Consider the following 19,470-nt stretch of genomic DNA (forward strand, 5'->3'; position numbering starts at 1 on the left):
CAGCTCCTCTCTTGGGTGACTACACTCATAGCCTGCAACTTTCCTGGGTAGACATTCTACATTCCTAGCATCTTCGACTTCCTAGGGTCTCTTCCTTTGATTTCATTCCCACAGCTTAATGCACTCAGAGGCTCCTTGCTTGACCTTTTAGGCCTTTCTTTGAAGTCAGAGTAAAAGTATCCCTGACCCCACAACTCTGTGTGCCAGTAAAATGAGCATTATGTGGGCATTGCCAACATCTACTGTCAGTGGGGGTAGTAGTCAGGGCCTCTTGGATCATGGCTGCAGCAGCCTCTGAATACCTAGATGTTTGAGCATGGTGAAATGAATACCAGGGAATTCATTCCCTAGGAGGCCCTTCTCTAGCAGAGGTCCCAGGGATTCTTCTCAAAAGAAAGATTGATACTTTTGTACCCTCAAGGCTGCAATGAGTGGGGTCTTGATAATTCCTGATGTACTGTTAAGGTATCTTCTTGTCCCTGTATAAAGTACTTTGTTTCCTTTTAATGGCACTGATGTCTTTAGCAGCCACACCTCCTTTAGCCCTAACTTTCAAGGTAGTTCCTTTTAAGCCCAAATTTAAGTTTTTCTAATTTTTCTGCCCTTCTTTTTTTTTTTTTTTTAAGACAGGGCCTCACTATGTAATCCAGGCTGACCTTGAACTCACTATGTACCCCAGGCAGGCCTCAAATTCATGACAGTCCTCCTGCCTTCACCCTCCCAAGTGCTGGGATCACAGGTGTGTGCCACCACGCCTGCCTGCCTTTTGCCCCTTCTCCCTGTAAATCTGACTAAAAGCTGCCGTCTGTGCCCATGCTACAGCCTAAATGCTAGGCTGTCATAAAATTTCCTCCTCCATATTAATTAGTCCTCTGCCATTAATCTCAGTCTTCCACAAAGCCTCAGAACCCGACCAAAATGTAAACAAATTTTCTTCCAGAGTATAATACATGTGGCCTCCTGTCTACCTGCCAGTGGAGTCCTTGTTTCCAAGTGAAACCACCTGGTCCTGGCCTTCATTGTCCTCATTCCTATCAACATTTTGGTCTTCTGTTACTGCCCCCCAAGCTCTAATATTGCCTACCAAACACTGCTCACAACATTCTAGGGCTTCTGTAGCCTGCATCTCCAAACTTTGTCAAACTGCTCCCACAAACCAGTTTCAAAGATTTCTGAACCACCTGTAATCACCCCACATCTCAAGTATCAATTTTTTCTGTATTAGTCGAGTAATACATAATATTCAACACCCACAACTTAAGGAAGAGAGGTTTAATTTGCTCACAGTTTCAATCTGATCAGCTGGCTCCGAGGCAGAGGTATGGTAGAAGGGTATGGTAACGCAAAGCTGCTTAGTCCATGACAACTGGGAAGCAGAGCAGAGGAAGAGTGCAGAATGGAAGGTGTGAGGGACCAGACATAGACCTCAAGGCCTCCACGACCCACCCAGATATACCTAAAGGTAGATCCCAAAGCCAACCAGATTGAAACTCCACCCTAACCACCACAATGGGAATCTATTATTCTAGATCAGGCTTCAAGTTTTCTTTTTACCAAGGAAAAACAAGGTACATGTACAGTGGTACCTCAGTTCAAAAATGCTTCCGTTCACAAACTCCACATCAAGTGATGAACACGGCCACAGCCATTTTCCCTGCAGGAACACAGCTATCCACTCCAGATTGATGGATGGAATTAAGTTCGTGAACTGAGGTACCACTGTACCTGGTGTAATTCTGCTGTATGGTGTCCATGTAAAGTGGTATCCTACTTAGTTTGTATTGAAAACATTAAAGCAGGTCTCCTTTTTTCCTTCCCACTTTTCAGATTGAGGAGCATGCAATTCAAGATTTGTTGGTTTTCTATGAGGCATTTGGCAACCCTGATGAGTTTGTCATTGTTGAAAGGACATCACAGGGACCACTGGCAGTGCCTATGTGGAATAAGCATGGATGCTAGTTGAGATGCGTTTTTCATAATTTATGATTGTTGTAACAGTATAAACAGATTTGGTAATAGATCATTCTAGATTAACTAAAAAAGGGTCTAATCTCTTTACTATAATTTATAATGTATGATTAAAAGGAAATTCATCAGAATTGTGATTTTAGTAACTTTTTATGTGCAGCTGTCAGGAAAAACTTTTAAGGTTGAATGAGATTGCCTCTCTTGAATAATCTTATAGAGGAAAATATGAATGAAGTGCAAAATTTGAGAGTGATGTACTAAGAAATAACTTTTATTTGAGAGAAATAATTTAGGAGTTTTGTCATTTATCTCTTGTCACTCTGCTTTTTAAATATAGCATCAATTAACTGAAAATAGACACATCAGTCATTACTTCTGTTCCATTCATGGCCAGAACTTTGCATTTGCTACAATAGTTATGTTTCTATTCTTGTTGCTTTTTCATTAGGCTGTTAATGTTCAGATCTCCTTAATGCCTGACCTGCATGAGTATCTTATTTCATTTTGGACAGCACATTGTCTCTTATACTAAACAACAGGTTATAGTAGAAAGAAAATAAGAACACTTAACTATTCTGGACAGCTTTGTCCAAGATAATGATTGGCTTTTTATTTTTGATTTTTAAAAATTATTATTAATTTTTTTGTGTGATCAGAGATACCATTATGAAAGCCTAATTGTGAAAGAATTAATTTCTCAAAGTGTTAAAATTTTCTAAGACAAATGTTTAGCTGTACATACAAGAATTGAATAGTTTGGAAGATTGTTGGTTTATAATTACCTCTATAATATTATTTAATCAGAAATTGTATGAACCTGGATTATATGTATAAATATAAAAATTGTTTACACTATGCTGTTTGATTTGTTTTTGAATGTTTAAATTTTTTTTTTAAATGTTAAATCTGTGCTCTAGTATGTATACAAATTGGGAAGGTTGATGCTCTAGTCTTTGGAAAATACCCTTAGGGGACCGTATAGGTAATTCACTGCTATAATTCCGTTGATGGAAATATAATGGAAACTAACTCAGTATTTCAGTTTTATCTGTATCCAGAAGCAGCAGACATGTAAACAAATGTGCAATAAAGAATAATCTTGATCCATGTCACTCCTAATGTGTGCTTGATATCTTTTACTATATTGAAATCTGTTATGGGAAAAATTACTAATTATTCCATCTGATATGGTATACTAATAACCAGTATGTTTCAACTGTTGCTATATCCATCCTTAGACTGCTTTTAAAAAGGATAGTTTTCCAATTTGAGTAAATTGAGAAAAAGTGAATTTTATAATGTTTTATTGTTGTTGTAGTAAACCTTCTGAAATAATTGGTTTATTTCATTTTAAAACTTTGAAATTCTGTGCATATTGACAGCTTTAATATATAAAGATCCTGTAATGATATTTTTGCTGTACTCCATACTTGCAATGCACCCCCAGAGGGTCTTTGCTGGATGGGGCATGAAAAAGCAAGAGCTGACCAAGTTGAGGAGGCACTGGTCCTTTAAAAACCATAAGCAGAACAGTTGCACTTTGTGCTCTGTTTTACATAGTGAACTATTATATAACATTTCATGGTGAGGGGGTTGGTAGTAAAGTGAAAGATAAGCACTGCTATGAACTATAATTCTTTATAAATTATTTCATGGAGATAACAGCATGAAACATTGCCACAAAAAAACAAAACACAAAAAACAGGAAGTTGTAGGATTTTTTCCCCAAACAATAAAGTTCTTCCTGTAGTCATTCATCTTTAATTCTATAATCCCAAGAAAGACATAATAAATCTAAAGGAAGTCTAGAAATGGCTAAATGAAATAATGCTCAGTGGCATGGAAAGGTCTTTAAGACTGACCAAAACCATTACAGAATGCTTAACCGCGAAAAGATGATGGATGTGTGAAGTATTGGGGTTAGGGACTTTCAGAAGCAGAATGTGCTTAAAATGTACAAAATCAAGATTATGAGTGAAATAAAGTCAAATATGTTGACCCAAAATACTAGGATTCAGGACTGTTTGTTAAGTTCTAAGAAGACAGCTTTTGAGAAAATCATGCTTCATATAGGGCCAACAGATAAACGGTATTGGTAAGCTGGTTGTAACTTTTTTAGAGGCTAGGGCATATGTATTTTTTCACGATAAGAAGGTTGTTAGCTGTTTCATAAAAATGTTAGATCTGAAGAAACCTTATTAATTGGCACATTTATTTTACAAATTAAAGAACATTAACTCAAAAAGTGACAGGAATTAAGTCTTTGTCTTTTTAGTATGGATCTCTTGCAACTACAGCAGGCTACCTCTTTGAAATTGCCAGTTGTCTCATTTGTCTATAGCAATTTAGCTAAGACTTAAAAATATAACCACTTAGTGAAGATAAATGTGACCCAGAAATTCAAAATTTGGAAATGTAAAAGATGTTTTCAGAATAAAAAACAATAATCTTTGATGAAGAAATTGGACACAGGTAATTAAGATATTCATGATAATGCCTGTATAGTATATATTTTTGCTTGTGATGATGTTATGTATGATACCAAAACACCTGGTCAGGTATATATATAAGGCTATATACATAAGCCATCAGACTACAGTTCAGCACTTATGTACAGATAGTTTATTTTAAGTCTCTCCTTAGTTGTCTAGCCAGCATTTCATTTATGTTGAAACTGAATTCTTGCTACCCTCAAACTCCATTTTTAAAAATTTCCTTCTATCTTAGTCATTCTCTCAAGTCACTTAGACTGAACTTTTGGATTCTTTGCTTTTTTCCTGTTATAACCACCATTTCCAAATTTGTTGGTTATCTAACTTTTATCAATTTTCTCTCCACATCTTTAAACTTTCCTGTTTTGTTTTTAATACTGCTGTGTTTTGTGGACTTATTATCTTTTATGTCTTTGTTGTATCTTTTTATCTATTTTATGACTTTATTTTTTTTTATCTTAAAGGTATGGTAGAGTTAACCATTGAGGCTATCTGAGTATATACTTATGTGATGGGAAGATTTTAGATTATTAATTCAATCTGTTAACATTTTCTATGTTTTTAGGTCAGTTTTAATAACTTCTTTCTATGAATTTATCCATTTCATATAAATTGTTTAGTTTGTTGGCATATAGCTGTTTGTATTGTTGTTCATAGTCCTTTTAATTTCTGTAAGATTGATGATTATATTCCCACTTTCATTCTTAATTTTGGTAATCTGTGTTTTCTCTGTCTTACCAATGTAGATCTTTTGAAAGAACCAACTTTGGGGTTCATTGTTTTCTCTATTGTTTCTTTTTCATTGGTTCTGCTCTGATCTTTATTATTTTCTTATTTCCTCTTTGTTTTAGCTTAATATGCTATTCTAGGTATTTAAGCTTTGATTATTGATTTGAGATCTCTTCTTCCCAAATGTGGACATTTTAGAGCTACGAAGTTCCCTCTAAGCAGTGCTTTACCTGCATCCCATAAATTTTTGTGTTTTATTTTCATACTCAGTTTATTACATTTTTATTTCTTCTCTAAACCATGGATTAAGTGTATTGTTTAATTTTCAAATATTTGAGAATTATAAAAAATATTTTGTCAGTGTATAATTTTTGTTAAGTTTTGAGAATATTTTGTATTATTTCAGTCCTTTTAAATTTATTGAAAATGTTTTGTAATCTAGTATATGGTCTGTCCTAGAGAATGTTCCATTTGTACATGAAAAGTCTATAAGAAAAATAATTGACATCACCTCTTAAAAAATAATAGCTTATAGGAGTTTGTATTTCCTGTGTTGAGAACACCAATTTTTTACCTAAACCCAAGACAGAAACAGATGCTTAGGAGCCTAAAGTGTGTACTGCGTTGGATGTATCCTGTTTGTCCCCCAGATCCATTCCCTATTTTTCTCCACATTACTGTGTATTGTGGGTTGAACTCTACTACTTAATTAGCCATCTCATTTCCCTCTGGTATTTGGTTATTGTAGCTATTTTGGAGCATTAGCAGAATATTGATGTACTGGCAGGAGAAAAAAGAATGAAGTTAGCATTTATTTACGTATGCTCCCTATTTCTGTCAGGCACTCTTCTGTCCAGGTTCTGGTAATATTGTCTTCCCTCACCATTCAGACCCAGAAGTGGCAAAGTTAGGCCAAGGTTACTGCAGTGTCCATTGTGGTTTCTTTATGTTCTTTTCATGCTTTTATCAAGTATCTTTTAATAATTTACTCAAGACAAATATGCCTGTCCTGCAAAGGCACTTAACTGATTTAAAGATGATCTGGATAATGGTGTGCAATAAGAGAATGTAGAGGTTTTGGTTCAAGCATATTTTACCTAGAAATTTGACAGTAAATAGATGTGTGAAAGTCGTAAGTAGCTAGATGTGGTATTTATATTTTTGAAAAGTGAAAGTTTGCATCTAGAAGGCAGAAAGGGAAATAGTGGGGGCATATGGAGAGATTGAAGATGCTGAAAATAGAAGAATTAATGGGGGCAAAAATGGAACAAAGACTACAAAGTAAAACTTGGAGAAAAGTGCTGTTTATTTTTCTTAAACTGAGGAGAAGAAATTGAAGATAATTATGTATCAGTGGTTCCTAAAGATTTTAGTCCCTGATTAGCAACATCAGAGTCACCAATAACTTGTGAGACATACGTTCTTGGACTCCATTCCTGCTATACTGAATCAGAAACATAAGGAATGGAGCCCAGCAATCTGTTTAATCAATCCTTCCAGGTGACTCTGATGTAGGTTGAAGTAGGTATTTTGGGATTAAAGAAAGGAAAGATAGTCACAGGCTTTATAGTCTAAAGAAAGATTTTTAAAAGTATCGTGGGTGCCTCAAATGTTGTCTATTACCAAACAGAGATTTTCATTAATAGATAGTAAAAGGAGGTTACTTTTGCTTTTTTTTAAATTTTTTTTATTTTAAAAATAACTTTATTATCAAACACACACAAAAAATTAAAACCATAAAAAGAAGGACAATGCAAGGGGAAAAAACCACAATAATATTCACACAGTAGAACTCAACCAAAACAAAACTGAAAAGCACTTAAACATTTTTCCATATAACTTAAAAAAGGATCTCAAGCACCAACAAGACACCAGACGATGTGATTTGTTTCAAAAAGATCCCCAAAACCAACATTGAACAAATAATGATCTGGAAAAAAACCTCTGTTTAGTTAGCAGACTCCACATAAGCCAAACTTCTCCCTAATTTAAATTTTGATACAATCATATGACACGCGATGGAAATGTAATCTGAGAAATATGTTATTAGGCCATTTCATTCGTGTGTACCCTTAATTACACTTCCAGTTTCTCACACTAGAGAAACTATTTGGTATTTACACATATGTGTCCTATGTATTTCAGTTAAGAGGATGGCCTCAGTATGCATCCATTTATCTATAAATGTCTCTAGTTTCTCATTCTTTATGGCTGAGTAGTACTCCATTTTATTAAAAAAGCGCATCTTCTTTATCCAGTTTCCAGTTGATGGGCACTTGGGCTGTTTCCAAGCTTTCCCTATTACGAACTGTGCCGCTATAAACATGGGTGCACATATATCACTGTGGTAAGATTCTTTTAATTCTTTTGGGATACCCAGCAAGAGAATACCTGGGTCGAACGGGACCTCTAAGCCAACTCTTTGAGGTATCTCCATACTGATTTCCACAGTGATTGCACCAGTCTGCACTCCCAGCAGCAGTGGAGAAGGGTTCCTTTCTCCCCACACCCCCACCAGCATTTGTTATTAGATGATTTCTTAATAGCAGCCATTCTTTCTGGGTTGAGGTGGAATCTCAGTGTTGTTTTCATCTGCATCTCTCGAATAACCAGTGATGTTGAACATTTTTTCATATATTTATTTGCTGCTTTTACTTCCTTGTCTGAGAAATGTCAGTTCATTTCAGATGCCCATTTTTGAATTGGGTCTTTGAATTTGGGGGGGGGGTCTGATTTTTTTTAGTTCTTTATATAGTCTAGATAGTAGTTCTTTGTCTAAGGTACAGTTGCTGAAAATTTTTTCCCATATTGTAGGTTGACTCTTAGCTCTGTTGGTGGTTTCTCTTGCAGTGCAGTTTTGCTTTTGTTTTTAAGTCTCAAATATTTGGTAAAGCTGAAAAAAGATTTACTTGAGTGCCTTAGAGTTCAATAATCTTAATTACTTATAACTTTTGTTAAAAAACAAAAATTTCCTAGCTGTATCATCTGTTAGAAAATAATTTTAATTTTATTTAAATTAAATTAATTAGATTAAATTTTAAAATTATGGCTCATATTAAGGCATGGGAGAAATTGTAGGGCCAAACTCATTTTCAGGTACTCAAGACAAAACATTAGTTGCCAAGTAGTCAGTGATTTTGTTTTATAATCTCTCCCTCCACTCATCTTTGATACATTTAATTCCATGTGTATGTGCTTTTTATATTTCATACTTGATGTAATAATAAGGTTTTACTTTTAAATTCTTATTTTTCTTTCATTTCCAGTTTTTTTCTATTAGTATGCGTTTGAAGTACATGCATTTTACCATCATCCTGGGGATTGGATATGTGTACACACTATAGCTTGTTTCTTTTTCTTAATCCCTTTTACCTTCCCTCCCCGCTCCCTCCTCTAATTCCCAGGGGTAGGGAATGAGGAAATAAGTAGAATAAAGGTAAGCCATGTACAAGATCTTAATAACCTCAATGAATGTAAACATTATATGCCAAAAATTCTTATTATGAATGTGAATTTATTATGCAAATCTTTTGCAAAATACTTATAATGTTCCATAGCTATGGAATTCAATTTAGGATATATTTGGAACTCTTGAAAGATAAATACACTCCTTTAACAATGAGTACCATTTGAAATACATTGCACATGCACATAATACCCTTTTAAGATTCCCTTAGTAGAGGCTTTAGAGGCACAATTTAGTGTGCAGTAGAATTTCCATTTTTAAGATGGCAGAGAAGACATCTTGAGACTCTTCTTCAAAAATCATCTCAAGAAACAAACCTTTCAACTTTCATCAAACTAGGAGTTGTTTATAAGACTAAACTACCATACAAAAAGAATGTATGGCTACAGAAAAGTCACTTGGTAGAGAGTAAGGTAGTCAAGTCAAGCACCTGTAGAACATAAAAACATATAAAGAGAAGTAAATAGATCTGGCCTCATAGAACCCCAGAAAGATTCAATAATCAGAGCCACCGGTTGTTGAATAACTTAGGAGCTCAAAAATGAATTTTACTTGATAACCTGTGTGGGTAATTATTGGCTGTGTAGGTTCTCACATCCATATTCTCAACAGCAAAGGAAGGAAGTTTATTCTCTGGAGAAACCAAGTTTAATGGACTTTGGTTCACCAAAAAGGATTTGATTTCTGGGCATGTGTAATGAATAACTAATGTGGGACCACTGCTTTCCTGTCCCACTCAGATAGCACAAGCTGACCAACTCAGATATGAGACTGAAATATGCTGCAGAGCAACTACCCCAAAAGAAAGATAACTGTTAATATTTTTAGGTCCCTAATAAAAATTCATTTGGTTGGGCCGGGGATTTAGCTCAGTGGTTTCGACGCCTACTGCGCAAGCACAAGGACCCAAGTTCGATCCCTGGTACCAAAAAAAAAAAAAAATTCATCTGGTTGCCCATCTACTTTATAGTGAAATTCACTAATTGAAAGTACACCCTGACTTCCTCTGTTTATTTAGAACTTCAGCTTTGGGGAGCCTAACTCTTAAAAATGAATGGACAGCCCAAACCTTCAATGTGAAAAGCAACCCCTTCTCCAAAAAATAAGAGAAGATGAACTTACTTGAGAAACAGCTAATATAAGGATCAGAGGAAAACTTCAATCTATGATTGATATCTTTCGATAGATATGAGAAAAATATTGCATCTATAAAAGGAGAAATAGGTACTTCTAAAAAATGAGCAATAAGAAACCAGAATGAATTCTTGGAGAATCATGTGATAACTGAAACTTCTTTAAATGATGGAAAATTTAAAAAATAAAATTGAACTAATCTGTTAGATGTAGAAGAAAAAAGGATGGTTTGAACAAATAAGTAAATTACCAGTCTAGAGGTGCATTTTACTCTCTTCAGAGAGTAAACAATAGAGAAGACACCATTAAATGTAAAACGTTTCTCGAACAGTTTAGAAGGACTTGCTGAGGGTCTAGCATACAAAGAAGAAAAGTCCCAATACTGGAAATTTTCAAACCACAGATGATTTTTTTTATAAATCAAGACCCAGAATTACATCATAATTTTTAACAGTAGTATTGGAAATTAGAGAATTGCCAGCATGATTTGGAGATAAAACAATTACTAGTTTATGATTTTACATGTTATTGCGCTTTCTCTTTAAGTATTATAGTAAAATAAAGATATTTTTAAAGAGGGACTATGATGGTAGGTGAATGGGACCTGACAGACAGATGGGAGGGTAAGAAAAGTTAGAAGGAAAGATGGATATAATCAAAGAATGATAGATGTATGCATGGAAATGTCACAATGAAACCCACTAATTTGTACAATTACTATGCTTTAAAATTATAATATAAAAATATTTTTGAATAGGCAAGATCTTTAGTAAACTTACCATATAAACTTCAAGAGACAACTGAAGAATATACTCTTCTAAATGAATAAATAAGAGGAAAACATGATATTTAGGAAACAGGGTATCCAAGACTAAAAGAGGGGAAGGCAGGGGAATTCCTAAGTTAATGGAGAAGGGAAACCTATCTGTCCAAGTGGACTGAGAAGGATGCCAATCTCCAGGAAGCCAATGCAAAGGAAACAAGAGTTTATCTGACAGCTTTAACCTTGGGAAAATGTTATGATCTGTGTCTAGTTGTCCCTCAAAGCCTAGTGCAGTCATAGGTGGCACTTTTCAGAGTTCAGAGGTGGCTGGATCTAGGTGTGATTCTGGGATCAAAGATGTGATGCTAGGATTAAGGCTGCCCCCACCCTGTGTGTGAGTGCTACCCGACCTAAGGGTGGATACCCTTGATAGAATGTAAGGGACAGAAAGAGGGTGGCTGCTGGTCACCTGCTGCTTGCTTACTGTTTTGTTTCCTTCCTACATTCTGCCTGCTATGAACTGTTTCTCCTCTGAAATGCCCCTCTGCCATGCCACCTTTTCTTGAAGCCAGCCAACTAGGAACTGGAATCTGTACAAACTGAATGAATAAACCTTTCCTCCCTTAACTTGTGGGTGTTGGGTATTTTGTCTCAACAAAGAGAAAAGTAACTAAGACAGAAAGTGTTCAGGAGAGAGGTTTTACTGAGCTGTCAGAGGTTGGCTAAATTTTTAATCCCCAAAGAGTTAACAACAAAAAAATAACCCAAGAAAACTACCTAAAGTCAGCAAAAAGCAGGAAAATGGTTAAAAGAGTTTAAAGAGATTGGCTGTGAGATGAAGTCGGGACAATGATTCGGGAATAAATCTTTCTCATCAAGGTTTGACTTTTTCAAGCTCTGCAAATGTATTTTACTCAAAAATTTTAAGCAGATAGCCTACTTTATAGAAAAGAGAAACATTTTTTATTCATTATGTGTATCAACTTAGCTTATATTTTTAATCTTTTTAAAATTTGAGACTGTGTAAAGCAAATACTGTGAATGTGGTTAACATGAAAGATCTAGCTATTGAACCAAATATCCTTATAGAAATGAGCCTCAGCTTCACAATATGCACTTCTCTTCACCCTGTCTTGTAACTATCAGCTACTTTATGACTTAGTCTAGTGAACTATAACAGGCATTTTGTGTATTTATATATATTAAATTAAATCTTGTTTCATAGCTGCAAGTGCTTTTAGATTTATTAAAGGTAGTCCTTTTGGGATACATTAATGATATGGAGGCAGATTTCATGTTCTGACAGTTTACCAAGATATTCCATGTAATCATAACAGATTAGAGTAAACCCATTCCTATTTAAACATGTTAATTGCTGAGCCTTCTTACATGGACTACCAACAGTAAAGAACCCAAAGCAGGTTAACAAAATCAGTTAAGGCTTATGAATGTTTGTTTTGATTTCTAGTAAACAATTAAATTGGTTTGATCCTGTGCTTTATTTGTACCTCAAATTCTTTGGAAACATATGAATATAAGTTTCAATATTCTGAAATTAGAGCTCTTTTACTGAATGTTTAGTAGTCCAAATTTTTATGCTTTGACATAAACTTTCCAAATGATGCAACGTCTTTTAGATTTATAGCAACAGATGGCCTATGAGTTTAGAATTTTAAGTTGTATCACAATTGTTAGCTTAAGAATTAGGAAGGTACCAGAATTTTTGTGTTCTATATAAAAATGTCTAAATTTGCTAAGAAGAGAAGTGTTTAAACAGACTATTATTTGGATTCCAGACATTCCCCAAAAACCTACCTGTTAAAGGCTTGGTGTGGAACCCACAGGAGGTGAGGCTTCATGGGAGGTCCTTAAGTCGAGGAGGGGCTGTGCCCTTGAAGGGGATTGTGGGTTCCTTCCCTTCCTCTTCCTTTTTTTTCTTTCTTGCCATTAGGTAAGAGCTTGTTTCATTCTCCCCCAGCCATTGCGGTCCAGGATCCTGAAAGCAGTGAGTCTGCCAGATGATAGGCTGGAATTTCCAAAACCATGAGGCAAAATTAACCTATGCTTTTTTTTTTTTTTTTTTTTTTTGGTACCAGGGGTTGAACTCAGGTCCTTGCGCTTGCGCAGCAGGCGGTGAAACCACTGAGCTAAATCTCTGGCCCTAACCTATCCTTTTTATGAGTTCACTATCTCAGATATTTTGTTATAGTGACAGAAAGCTGATTAATGTAAACAAATACATAAAGTACATTTATCAATTATTTTTTGTTTTCATTGAATTGTGACCAAAAAAACCCCAGCAAATTAGAAGATAACATAAAAGTTTTCATTTTAAAAATCAAATCGTGAATTTAAAATTAAGCCAAATTTTGCTCCATTACAACATATCTAATGACCCAATCTTAAAGTTCTGGAAATAATAACTCGTGGTATATTATAAAAGCATATTTTAGGTACTTAAAGTAGTTTAGGACAAAGAAAAAGTAACATTTATCCTGACTCTTTAATAATAAATTAGAAAAATAAATCCATCTTAGTTAAGTTCTGTTCATAATAGTGGATGCCTTACGCTATTAAATGCTTTTGTTCAGACCACTTTAATGAATTTTATAGGTCAAAATTACAGATGACTCTTAAAATAATAAAGTATTGGCTTAGTTATTGAACTCAATTGGGCATTTCTTTAACTTCAATTTAATTTTTAGAAGAAATGAATTTATAGCTACTGCATCTCTAATGTTCTGTTCGTTACATATGCCACTGACTTCAATTAAGTCATTTGAGTTTTTAAATATCTTTAAAACAAATTCTTAATTACACTTATCTACAGAAAGAGAAATCATTAAAGTTTTATAATTACAGTTTACCTTTTATTTCCAGCCCAGCAAAATGGAAATACCAAGCAAGCTAGAATGAAGAGGTGAATTTTCCTTTTCCTTCTAAGAATAACAGCAGTGACCAGCTTAGCTTTTCTCATTACTCAGAAGCTGTTACTATAAAACAGGATAGTGTGTTTGACTCATTTTGCAATTATATTAGAACTGAAAGACTTTTAGGGAAAAGGGTACATAGGATAATTTTGTGTGACATGTATGTCCAAAACTGTGTATTTTTGGTAATGACAATCATCACACAAGCATTTATTTGGATGGCTATTCTTTTGAGGTTAGGGTTCACGAACAAGGAAAAGAAGGTATATGGACTGACATTTGAGCTGAAAATGGTAGAAAATAATAAAATGTAGTTTATTCTAAGAGCCATTAGAGATACAGGCAATAAGTACTAGCATTACAGCCAGTGACTAGGATTAAAGAAAATAAATTTATTCTTTGGTGTATGTTAAACATTTATTTTGCATGAGCAGATAGAGTGCTCCCTCAAAATGACTTTGTTATCTTACTTTTCAGGGTAGTACATCATTCAAAGTGAAAACCAGAATTATTAGGGAGATTTTTATTCTCTTTAACATCATTTGCCCTCAGATTTGGTGTAAACTTGGTGTTCCTCTAAGGTTATATATTTCACTGTTTGCATAAAGGTTATTAGGTTTGTAGCAAGTTCTAATGCCATATAAATGAACTATTTGTAGAGTTCTTGTGAATTCTACTTCAGTGCTACTCATATCAGGATTTGATGGTTTACAGAAATATCAAGTGTTTTAAAACAAAGCTGAATGCATGCTTAGTGCAAGGTTCCCTAAAACATATTCTGTAGAATGTCAATGGGAAAGGTTGCAGATTGTATTGTATTTTTCTAAAAAGCTTTGTGGTTAAATTAATTTAAGGAATGCTAAGTTAAAGTCTTTGTAGGACTTCTTGGAACCTTTAATATACTAATGTACATTACAGACTCAAGAAGAGATTTTTGCGACATACTTTATTTTAAAATTTATATTGAAGTCATTTAACTAATGAAGCCTTTGAGCAATATCACTAGGGAATGAAGTTCTATGGCAGATTATTCTAGAGCATGTTGACTTTATATTTAGGACAGAAAAGCTCTAGAATTAGACAAAGTAGCAAGTCATTTTACCTCTTTGAGTTCTGGGGTTCTCACTTGTACATTAGGAATAATAATTTCAGCCAGAGATTTAGCTCAATGCTTCCGCCACCTGCCTTGCAAGCTTAAGGACCTGAGTTCGATCCCTAGTACTGGAAAAAAAAAAAAGGAATAATAATTTCTACATAATGAGAGTACTGCCTATTGCTAATTCATGTAAAGAATATAACTTATTATAAGTGTAAGAGAATGCATATCAAAGCAGCATTAATTAGTAAAAGGATCACAAATGCAGTCAATATAATTCTTTGGGAGAAGTAGGCTGGAAAAACTAAGGATTATGTCACCAAAGAAAACTGTGATACAATAGAAAAATCTATTTCAATCTAGTTCATATTAAAATAATTTTTTATTGGTTCATGATTCAGAATTTGATTACATAATTCACTATTTTCACATACATTAACTCATTTAGTCTTTATAAAAATATTGCTGAGGTTTTGTGTCTATTTTTAATTTAATTTTAAAGATGAGAATAGTTATTTAACTTTAGCAAACTCCAACAACCAATATGTTGAACTTGTGTTGAAATTCTCAATCTAACTCCAAAAGCCCATGCTTCATTTTTAAAATACATTCCTGTAGTTAAAAAATCAAATAACATAAAAAGATGAAAATTCACCCCTCTGACACTGTCCAAATCCTCCTCTTACCATGACATATTCCCCATGTTTTTATTAGATTAGTGTCCTTACAATTCCTTTATGCAGATTCAAATACATACAGATGGAGGTTCTTAGTTTCTCCTACAAGTGTTTAGACATGACATCAGAAGTGTATCTATAACTCTTAAGTGAAATAAATAGAACACATATGTATAAATACCGAATAGTTTCTCTGGTGTGAGAAACTGAAAGTGTAAATAAGGACTAAAATGTATAATAGGTAATGTGAAATAGAAAGAAAAGGGGCAAAGGGGAAGGAAGTGGGAGGGCTAGGGGAAAGGATAGAAGGAATGGAATTAATATGAGAAAATGGAAAAATAAGAACAAAATCTTTGTAAATAGGGAGGAATGGAGGGGTTGAAGGGAGGGCTGGGCAAGGGTGAAAAATAAGAACCAAGAGAGACTACGTAAAGGTGCAAATTTCCAATGATGAATGTCATTATATTGTATACCTAAAATGTACTGATGATTAGAATGAATAATTGATAATGCAAAATAGGAAGAAAAGGTCCAAAGGGGTAGGGGTAGTGGGAGGGGCAGGGGAAAGGAAAGAAGAGAAAGGAAAAATGGTGAGAAATGGAAATAAAGTCTTTGTAAATAGGGAAGGGTGGAGGGGGTAAAGGGAGGGCTAGGAATGGGGAAAAAATAAGAACCAAAATGCATTATGTAAAGGTACAATTCCCAATGAGAAATGTAATTGTGTTGTACACTTACAATGTACCAATAAAAGAATTTAATTTTTAAAAAAAGTATAAATGAAAAAATCAGTAGATAAGTTTGTGCTGCAAAAGACCCTGTTATGAGAGTGAAAGCCAAACTGCACATTATATCTAAAATATATAAAGAACAACATTAAAAAATAATCTAATTATAAAATAGGCAAAAGATACTATTAACATATTTCACCATACAGGAGATAACAGATGGCAAATAAGGTCATAAAATATGTTCAACATTAACCTGTAGAAAATGCAAATTAAACCACACTGAAATATTATTTTGTACCGACTAGAACTGCTAAAATGAAAAATATGAACATATCAAATGTTTATGAGGATATGGAGAAATTAGGTCTCGCTTTCTGGTAAAAATGTAAAATTGTATGACTGTGGAAAATACTTTGGCAGTTTCTTGTATAACTGATCATACATATACCATATGACCCAGCAGTTGTACTCTTTGGCATTTATTCTAGAGAAATAAAAACTCTTACGTTCATACAAAATCTGTACAAAAAATGTTCATAGTGGATTTAATATAGAAAAATACTGGAAATCACAAACCTCCTTCAGCCTAAATCGTACATTATGGATGAACAGTTCTCAGGCTCTGTTGCAATTTACTTAGGTGTAGAAATGTGTAACTTGTTTCCAGGATGGAGGCAGCAATCTATCCATTCCCACACTCAGCTGAATAGAGTCTGATACATCTATACACTATACTCAGCAATAATGAGGAATGAGCTAATGGTATATGACAGCAACCTGGATAGACCTCAAGGACCTTCTGCTTAGTGAAAAAAATGTCAATGTCAAAAGATTACATACTGAATGATTCTATTTGTATAACATTCTTCATATAAATATAGAAACAGCAGAGGGCCAGGGATTTAGCTCAGTGGTTCCACTGCCTGCCTCTCAAGTGCAAGGTCCCAAGTTTGATCCCCACTACCAAAAAAAAAAAAAAGAAAGAAAGACAGAAAAGAAATATAAAGAAGGGTAGCACAGATGAATTCTTGGGCAATGATGGGACAGTTTTCTATCTCGATTGTTACATGAAAATATACGTGGTATAAAATTGAGAGAACTGTATGCACATGCATACATGAATATAGGCTAAAAATGAAAACAAGGTCTATAGTCAACTTAACAGTAATATACTGATACTAATTTCTTGGTTTTGATATTAAACTGTCAATATATCTATACATGGTACTCCATATGTGCTATCATACTATGGCTATACTTTTGATGTTACCGTTTAGAGAAGACGATTGATGATTACATGAGACACTTTTTACTATATACATCTGTGGTCTGTAGCTCTTGCAAACAAAAGTTTTTAAAAGAGAGCACATAGGATAGTAGGAATTATTCTCACTGTCTTGGAGACAAGTATCAGTAAGTCCTTTAGCTAAATGAGTAAATGATAGTGCAGAGTTTGGAAACTTGGAATCCTGGAGCCAGGATTGAGAATCCTGATCTAAAATGACATGTGCATATTCTGTTAAGAATCCAGGGGACAGGAACCTGCTACAGATACTGGTTGGCAAGAAAAATTGAAGCCCCATCTCTATTAACTCCATTAGTGCTTGTGTTTGAGAGTGGAGAGCCTAGACAGCATAACTAATGGTAAAAGTTAAAGGGCAACCTGGGCAGAGACCCAAGATGATAGCAAACCCAAATTCAAGAAAGGAATTGGTAACTTGGCGATTAGGCAGATGGGAGGAGTTTGAGCCACAAGTAATTTCACCAGGAAGAGTGTGAACCAGTGGATCCATGTGGTCAGTGTGTTTTATCACCATGTCCTACAGTGGCCTTCAAGGGAAAATAAATGTACAGACTCTCAAAATATCTCTGGAATCAAAATTGACCCAACCTCACCAGAAGATATGGTGATGGGCTAGTAACTGCACATAACAGAAATCAAGCAAAGTCACAGCACAACAAGAAAAAAGCACTTTTCTTTTCCCAAGGAATCCTACGTTTTTACCTCCTTCCTTTACTATTACATCTCTTGCATATGTTTTCAATAAGAAATGACTGGAAAGTACTATGCTTCTTTTTATAGAACCAAGATACTGATTTACTAAGAAATGTGAGGTTATACTTAGATGAAATTAAACCACATATGATGACTGAAGTCATTCTATTTCTTTGGGGCTGAGGATATACTGAATGGTAACATGCTTCATGGCCACTGTCCTTGCTTTTTATTTAGAGAAGAAAGAAGAGCTTTTAAAATAATCCCATGTAACCCTCCAAAAAATCTATGCCAATACATTAAAGTTTTGAGGCTTAAAGTTTTCCTCCCCAAGTGGCTCTCTTGTACCTTTTCCAAGGTAGTACAAAAGTAAGCTGCCTTTGTTTCCAGTCCTTTCCTGACCCCAAGATACTGGGACTAGACCAGAAGGTTGAGTTAGTGTTTCCAAGCATGTGAATTACTCTTGCCTAATTATGAATGATCATGTAAGTGTTGTTTTTTTTTTCAGAGTCCCTTCCTTTCTCCCCCTTTCATGAGAAGTCTTTTACACAAAACTACCTTGGTGCCCCTTCTGTTGCCTGACTGTACTCTTTATGCCTCCACACAACTGTGACTCAAATGCCTATTCCTTCTTCAATGTTAGAAATGTCAGATTTGGAGCCTACACTCTACACAGGAGAGATATCAGTAAGAAGCTTGTCTGCAGAAGGAAATGTGTTCAAACACCATATATATCCTTCTTAATGTGTGCAGAAGAGGAAGGAGGAGAGAATTCATAAGCAGACCACAATGAGAATGGGAATGTTTTTGTTCCACCACACCCACCAGAGCCACTGAATAGTTAAAACAATTTATTCTGTTCCCCACAAGCACCCTGATGCAGTTCTGTAACTCTCAGACTTTTTCTTATCCATGCTTGGAAATTAATGTATACAATATCAATATCCTCCACTTGTTATACAGAAAACGTAGTTGTGTTATTCCTGTTGCTAGAGAGTTCTGCTCACAGAAACATCTATTGAGATAACATGGGAGGCCAAGGATTTAGCTCAGTGGTTCTACTGCCTACCTTGCAAGCACAAGGTCCTGAGTTAGATCCCTGTAAAAAAGAGATAACATGTGAACACATGCAGAGCAGCCCAAATGCTTTTGTGATATCTAACTTCATTCCTAGGAAAAAGATTAATGGTCATTTTTCTAGTTTTCATTGGCTACTGAGTAGTACTTCAAAATCTTGGGTTAATGTGCACTATTTAAATGGGTGCTCATTGTTAAACAGAACAGATCAGGAATAACAAAACATGAAACAATTATAATAGTTTCAATGAGATATTTACTTGCTCAAATTTATGAGTTTTACATTTGGCATTATTCTTTACAGGTATTTCCACTAGAACAAAATTTTAATCATAATTTCATGACATAATCAGATATCACAATGTCTATATTTTAACAATGACAGTAGAAGACATAAAGGCCAGGATTTCAATT

The 19,470-nt window shown here is 34.7% G+C and overlaps 1 protein-coding gene across 14 annotated transcripts in view; it reads left to right on the forward strand.

Annotated features, from left to right (window-relative positions):
* Positions 1-3,087, forward strand: part of Ibtk (inhibitor of Bruton tyrosine kinase) — an 88,040-nt gene extending 84,953 nt beyond the window's left edge. For all 14 annotated transcript variants that reach the window (XM_087188119.1, XM_087188120.1, XM_013077966.3 and 11 more), the window contains one exon: positions 1,828-3,087. In XM_087188119.1, the coding sequence (XP_087044245.1) occupies positions 1,828-1,959 (132 nt within the window). In that variant the 3' untranslated portion in view covers positions 1,960-3,087. The remainder of the gene's footprint in view (positions 1-1,827) is intronic.
* Positions 3,088-19,470: the final 16,383 nt, after the last annotated feature.

The sequence above is a fragment of the Heterocephalus glaber genome, unplaced genomic scaffold (assembly GCF_053883595.1).
Source record: "Heterocephalus glaber isolate CG9 unplaced genomic scaffold, H.glaber_assembly_v1.0 deba00001523, whole genome shotgun sequence".
In the NCBI taxonomy this organism is placed as follows: domain Eukaryota; kingdom Metazoa; phylum Chordata; class Mammalia; order Rodentia; family Bathyergidae; genus Heterocephalus; species Heterocephalus glaber.